Source organism: Amblyomma mixtum, unplaced genomic scaffold (genome assembly GCF_055824585.1).
Source record: "Amblyomma mixtum isolate Tamu unplaced genomic scaffold, ASM5582458v1 scaffold_61, whole genome shotgun sequence".
Taxonomy (NCBI): Eukaryota; Metazoa; Arthropoda; class Arachnida; order Ixodida; family Ixodidae; genus Amblyomma; species Amblyomma mixtum.
In genome coordinates this window covers 45,154-52,500 of record NW_028317758.1, presented here as the reverse complement: position 1 = coordinate 52,500, position 7,347 = coordinate 45,154, and the positions used below count along the sequence as shown (strand labels likewise).

Here is a 7,347-nt window from a genome sequence, read left to right as displayed (position 1 = left end):
GAAAGACGCGCGCCGCAGCGACAACAGCGTCCGCGGAAGGAGACGCTGCTGAAAAAAACATAAGTACGAAGCCGCGTTCCCTCCACCACCACGCACTTCCCCACTCAATAAGACGTTGCTCGTTTCATATACGTTGTGTCGAACATCCTAGACAGTTCCAACAATTGACAGGTTAATGACAGAACACGATGGATAGAAATACAAGAATATAAATATGAAATAGCCTAATTAACCTTTCTACTTAGACCGCATAAATCAATAAAACCGAGAACGAAATTGGTCGAGTTGGATAATCGAACCAGGGTCTCCGGAGTGCGATACGAGCACGCTAGCCACTCCGTAATGCCAGCTGAATGGTTTGGAATGAACAAAGGCGCGTCTAGCTAATACGGCGTCTTCGTTCACTCCCATCTTCCCCCTTTCCCTTACGGCGAGGTGCAGGTGTCCACCCAGATATGCGAGAGAGATACATTTCCTTTCCTCAAAAAATAAATTTACCGTCCAGCAAGGCGTACAGCCGAATTGGCGATGGCGTTCTGTGGACTCCCTGGCAGCGTTGCAAGACGCTGTCGCGTTCCACTCTTACAGGCGAAGCTTAACATGTTAACCACACATCAGTAACACACGCAGACAGCCAATGGACGCGTCATTCGCTGGCAGCACTTCATTCATCATTCACAACCACATTCTTAACGTACGCTCCCTTGCCGCACATGCCAAGGACGTACACCACGATCACATTCTGCGCCATTCCTCTGTACTTTGCTTTGCTGAAACCTGGATGGATCCCGAAGAGCCTCTCGAAATCATAGATTTCCTATACTGCTGTGGTGCTCGCAGAGACCACAACAGAGCGGCGGGAGTCGCTATCTACTTGCGCACAGGTCTCTCTGCAATACCAGTCGAAATGTTTGGCACGTCACATGAAGTTGGCGAACTGTGCGCCGCAAAGTTTCCCAACGGCTTGCTGGTAGTAGCTGCCTACTTCGCCCCTACCGCACTCACGAAAGACGTCGTGCACTTCCTGCAACTCGCATTAACCGTCCATCGATCCACACCGATGTTAGTAGTGGGGGACTTTAATGTTGACATAAAGACAAACAGCAATTTCCTAACACTTCTGCGGGAGAACATCCCGTTCCTCTCGCTCGTAACGCGTCCCACGGCTGTGACAACCTCGAGAGGCACTTGTATAGATCGCGTCTTTGAGAATCAAGCATTGTTGTAACAAGTCGAACATATATCAGTCTATTTCTCCGACCACAAAGCTTCCTTCATGACTGTCAAGAACTGTTAGTGGAGTCTTTGTTAAAGGAATACGTGTGAAAAATAAAAAAAAATTCTGTGATAGCGCATACATGTGTTGCTCGATTTCTTTGCCTCAATCTATCGAAAAGGTGAAACAGCTTATTTGCTGCGCTCAAATTTCGCATTAGGAAGTAACGTAATCGTCGGTAATTTTTTGCACAAAAGACAGTTTACTGTCCAGGGCACAAAAATTCCTTTGTCCTTGAGCCACGTCTTTACTGGAAGAGTATTTGTGTGTAGCTTGAAAAAGAAAGTTTTAATAGAACCTCTTATTGGCATCTTTTTCACTCTTTTCAAAACATCATCTCCTGGGCCTCCGCAGTACACCGTTCTGTACAGTGGGACTGGCATCATGACGTCAATTAAATCTTTGTACAATTTCTTTTTGTTAACCAAAGACAAGTACTGCAAAGAAAACCGAGCTGTTAGTACGCGATATGACACAACAATTTCGTGCAGATAACCAGTTACGCCACGATTCACAGCATCACCAGTGGTAACAATGAAATCAGGTAAAGTTCTAGCCAGTCGAACATGTAACATTGTCCGCAAAAAACCATCACTTTGGTCCCGTAAGAAAACGAAACGTGACACAATTTGTCTAACAAACAAGTTTGATAAGCCAAGTCCTTCACTGCGAACGGATCGAAAAAGATTTGAACGACTAACCCTCTCCCAACTCGAGCCCGAAATGAATACCGCAAAAACCCTGTGCATTTTTTGCACATTCGCACGTGACATGAAGAGAACTTGTAATACATACCAAATCTTTGCGACAAGAAATACATTGCACACTGTAGCCCGCGCAAACATCGAGAAACCGCGACCTTGCCATGATGCAGTCTTTTCTTTCAAAGTCTCCATTTCGCCCTTCCAGTATTTGCTATTTCCTTTGTAATACTGTAGTGGGACACCCAGGTATTTAGCTGGTGTCGCCGTCCAAGTCATATTTGCAAAATAGCCCGGAGTCATGTCCCAGTTGCCGTGCCAGAAGCCAACGCTCTTTTCCCAATTAATCTGGGAGCCCGTCTGTTTGCAAAATTTGTATGCTACATGAACTACCTCAAGGCCACTACTTCTGTCCTCGCAAAATACAGCGATGTCATCCGCGTAAGCTAAGACTTTAACTTCTGATGACTGCAGTTTGAAGCCATGAATGCTTGCACGGCGCAACAGAGCAACACAAAAGGGTTCAAGGTACAAGGTGAACAACAGTGGGGAGAGTGGGCAGCCTTGCCTCACTGATGATTGAACAGGAACAAGTTCGCTGAGCGACCTGTTTATTACAATACGCGTTGTACAGTCGCTGTAAGCCATCCTGACACCTTCAATAATCACGCTGCCGATATTGGTATGTTTTAGTACCTCAAACATTATTTCATGCGAGACCTGGTCAAAAGCCTTCGCCAGGTCGAGCTGCACCATAGCAACTCGGCCTGTGAACGCGTCGCAGCACTCTAAAACACTTCTCGCAAAATGAGTATTAGTTGTGATCGTGCGGCCCTTGATTCCGCATGTTTGGTGAGGCCCCACAAGACTTAATTACTGTTTGTGTTCTCTTCGCCAAAACTTTCATTGAAATTTTAGAATCGGTGTTTGCTAATGTAATTGGCCTGTATGACTCAACCGACAACAGCTTCTCTGGGTCTTCTGTTTTTGGTATTAGTACCATGTGACTTGTCCTAAAAGAAGGGGGCAGTCTATTTTCCTCGTACGCTTCTGCGTACACACGCTGTAAAATCACTGACAGCTCGGGCGTAAAAGCCTTGTAAAAGGCTGCACTTAAGCCATCGGGCCCGGGTGACTTGCCTAGAGGTAATTCCTTTATCGCGGTCACAATTTCGTCCGTGCTTATAGCACCTTCTAGGCTCTCTTTAGTTTCATCTTCTAACTTCGGCATGTCAGCAAGAAACTTCTTCAAATACACTTTGCACTTGTTTTGCGCCGCCAAAAAGATACCTATAGTGCTCGACGAATGCCCTTGCAATTACCGCGCTATCAGAACTGATTTCATTTTGATAAGATATCTGATTTCCTTCTTCGTCGCGTATCGTTTTTCATCGCCCAGCGCCCGTCTATTTGGGCTTTCCCCCAGCCATAACCTTTCTGCGCGTGCGCGAATCACTGCTGCTTTGTATTTTTCCACATCAAGAACTTTCAGTTCGCTTTTAACTTTGCTTACTTCAGTAGTGTACGCGCCGGGTTCCTCTCCTTCCATCCTTACTAGCCATTCAAGCTGCCGTTTGAGCTCTTTTTCCTTTAACGTTTCGTTGTAGCGTCGGATAGTGCCCCTTTCAATCGCCATCATTTTTACTTGGATTTTTAGTTCCTCCCACGCGACCGCGTTCTGCGCGGGCTCCCTTGTCAACACATCGTCAATCTTTTCTTTTACGCTATTAACGAAAGTGTCATCTTCGAGCAGTTTAGCATTAAGCTTCCACAATTGCCAATTAAACTTTGATTGCTTTCTTTGCGTCCCTAGCGTAAAGGATACCACACAGTGGTCACTAAAGGATACAGGTGTAACGGAATAACAGTTACAAAGAGGCATCAGATCCAGTGACAGATACGCTCGGTCTAGTCTCGCATGACGTTTCCCCTGAAAATGTGTGTATTGTCGTTTTCCCGCGTTTGATAAAACCATGCCAACATCTTCATTGATTAGCGTGTTCAATAGTTCAGCGCTTTTGTCTCTAACGAGGGGGTTGTTTGCACGATCGTCCACAAAACAGACACAGTTGAAATCACCCAGTAAAATAACAGCACTATTACATTTGATGTAGGGTTCAAGGTTTTCGAAAAAAATAATTCGGTCTTGCATATCATTTGGTGCATACACACATATCAGTCGCCATTGCGAACCGGCAAAAAGAAAGTTTAAAACAATAAGACGCCTATTTTCACTGACAGTTAGCGACTCCTCAAAAATTCCAGCGCATTTACGTGTTAAGACGGCACAACCACCAGATGTACCTACAGCATGGCAAATAGAAACATTATAATGCGCTGTAAACGCTGCAACCATACGATCTGTCTGCTCCTGGCTCTCAACTTTCGTTTCTTGCACAGCCACAATGTCAAGCTCATTGTCTAGGCAGATGCGGCTGAGCTGGTATTGTCGCCGCCTTGCTGAAAGACCTCAAACATTAATGGTGGCAATCTTTAGTGTTTTCTCCATTTTGGCTATCATTTAAGAGCAGGAACAGACAGAACGTGCAGTGGAGAGAGACATGTGACGCGTAGCAGTAGCCAGAAATGCTCTTTGCGCGCAGCATACAGTACAACATGCCCAACACTGTCTCCTCTCTCGTACCTTGGTAGCGTCGCGCGAGCACACCGCTGCTTGACCGTCCATTGCTTGGCGTTGTGCTCCTAGGAGCCCTCTGAGGCACAGGTCCCGGCGTCTACGGGTGCGGTTGTGCCGCCGGTCTTCTGTCCGGCGGGATGTTAGGTTTCGGGCGTAGTGACGCCCGGCGTCCCCCCACCGTTTTAGGTGGCGGCTCATCGTTGCTGGGAGAAAGGAGCTCGCCGTCGTTTAACATTTCCTTGCTCGATCTTTTACCAGTTGCTCCGCTTGCCTCGACGCCGTCCATATCGACCACGCCCTCCTCAACCTCGGGTGTCTCTTCCGGCTCACCTACGCTTTTGACTGCTTGGTTGCTGGAACCTTCTTTGCAGTGCTCGACATCCTCCTGCTTTTTCTCCGTATTGGCGCTCTCAGGAGGCAGTTCAGGTGCAGCCTTCGGCACGCTGTCGTTACTACCTGAAGCTTCTTCGGCGTCAGCCTCGTCCATGAGGAGTTCGGAAACATCCTCTTTCCCTCTCAGTCCAGTTACACTGGCGTACGTCCTGACACACTCGGACTCGTCATGCCCGTAGCGCCGGCAAAGCGCACAACGCGGTACACGACATTCTCGCCGTACGTGGCCTGTGTTGCGGCACCGAAGGCAAAGCGGAGCCCTCCCCGGGACAACAACTAGTACCTGCTACCCAGCAATGCGCACCTGATGGGGCAAATCGTCGACCGACAGGCTCGTTTTGAGCCTAAGAGTCACCAGTCGCGTCGACGACCCTTTGTCCTGTACGCCTTGAACTCGCCACCGTTCCCTTGCAACTTCAGTGACCTTTCCATATGATGAAAAGGCATGGCGTATGTCTTCATCTGGCACGTTATGCAGCATCCAGTGTAGCTTCAGGTGAATGTCTTGATTGGTGGTGTCGATGACCACACAGCGCCGCTCTTTCACTTTTATGTCGCCCTCGCTGAGTATCTTCTTCACACCGTCGCCGCTTTTGAATGTCACTGCCCACACATGGCTCATTCGATACGCCCCCAGGGCGACTACCTCGGACAGCAGCGATAAGCCAGCCAGCACATCTCAGAAATGTTCCACACGATACGGTCGATACCGCACATCTGCATGCAAAAAAATGGTATTTAAAACAACACGACCTGTTGGTAGCTGAGGAAGAAGCACTCGATATTCCTTGTCGTCGTTGGCAACACCCCTAGTACCGCGGCCCGGCTGGGCCGCTGAAACCGCTCCTGAGGAGCCTGACATTCCGTGACCGTCCTGCTCGAAAGCCGGAAATGGAATCCCTGAGCTATGGCGACGGCTGTCAATTCTTCTGCTTTCGGGGGTATTTATGTTTTACAAATAATCTAACCTTGAGGGTGTTCATCAGCGCCACCCACTTCCGTAAGCTGCGGACGCAGAACGTCCTGAGTTACCGCTGGTGTGACGTAGAACGTCATCAAACGGCGAGGGTGGAAGCTGTGTGAGAACCCTCTTATGCTTCCTATGGCATCAAGACCAGTGCCAGAATCGAGGCCCTCGAATCGAGGAAGCATAAGGGGGTTCTCACACAGCTTCCACCCTCGCCGTTTGATGACGTTCTACGTCACACCAGCGGTAACTCAGGACGTTCTACGTCCGCCGCTTACGAACGTGGGTGGCTCTGATGAACTCTCTCAAGGTTAGATTATTTGTAAAACATAAATACCCCCGAAAGCCGAAGAATTGACAGCCGTCGCCGTAGCTCAGAGGTAGGGCACCGGACTCGTAATTCGGAGGTCGTGGGTTCGGATCCCACCGGCGGCATATGGTTGTTTTTTCTTCTGCTTTTCTAATCAATTAGCTTTAAGCGATGACATATTCAGTAACATTCTAAACTAATCAACACCGCAAAATAAATAAATTAATTAAAAATCCCCTGTGCCCCTTGGTTTCTGTGGCTGTTGGCTTCTCTCATATCTTTTTAGGTGTCAACCGAAACGTTCTGTTTAAGGAGCTCTTTCATACCTTCAGCTTAGCCTTAGATGCGTATGCGCCATTAGCCCTGCCCTGGTGGCTCAGTGGTTACGGTGCTCGGCTGCTGACCCGAAAGACGCGGGTTGGATCCCGGCCGCGGCGGCTGAATTTCGATGGAGGCGAAATTCTAGAGGCCCGTGTACTGTGCGATGTCAGTGCACGTTAAAGAACCCAGGTGGTCGAAATTTCCGGAGACCTTCTCTACGGCGTCCCTCATAGCCTGAGTCGCTTTAAGACGTTAAACCAAACCATAAACCAAACCATAAACCAAACGAAACCTTATGCGCAATTAAACCCAGAAAAACACAACTCTTTATTCAAATTGACTGATTTTTCATCCAAAAGCACGGTTTTAAAAATTGCCCAATTTCCTTATTTACCGAATTTCTAGATAGTGGCGCTTCATTCAAAGGCGTATAACAAAAAGAGGAAGCAGAAGTGAAAAACCTCGCTCGTGCTTCCAGCTCTGCGCTCCGCGGCGTTCGTTCGTCCTCGCAGCTTCCCTGTGCATTCAGGCCCCACGCAGACGGGAGAGCCGCCATCGAAGAGCCGCGCAAGGGTCGTGCTTCTCTCACAAGTCCGCCCTCCGCCACATGGCTGCAGAAATGAGCCCTGGCAATGCGACTACGGAGTCCACCTTGTTGGGTGCGCCCGAGACGGAACGTACATTCACAGCTGCCAACGAAGAAGCAGGTGTGCCGCGCCCCGTGGGACGCCAACGCCGTCT

At 48.6% G+C, this 7,347-nt stretch overlaps 1 protein-coding gene across 1 annotated transcript in view; it reads right to left on the bottom strand.

Moving 5' to 3' along the window:
* Positions 1 to 5,102, bottom strand: part of LOC149324346 (uncharacterized) — a 5,738-nt gene extending 636 nt beyond the window's left edge. Inside the window, exons 1-2 of the mRNA XM_089565603.1 lie at positions 4,887 to 5,102; positions 1,466 to 2,337 (exon numbers count right to left, since the gene is read on the bottom strand). Coding sequence (XP_089421729.1) covers positions 1,466 to 2,337; positions 4,887 to 5,102 — 1,088 coding nt within the window. The remainder of the gene's footprint in view (positions 1 to 1,465; positions 2,338 to 4,886) is intronic.
* Positions 5,103 to 7,347: the final 2,245 nt, after the last annotated feature.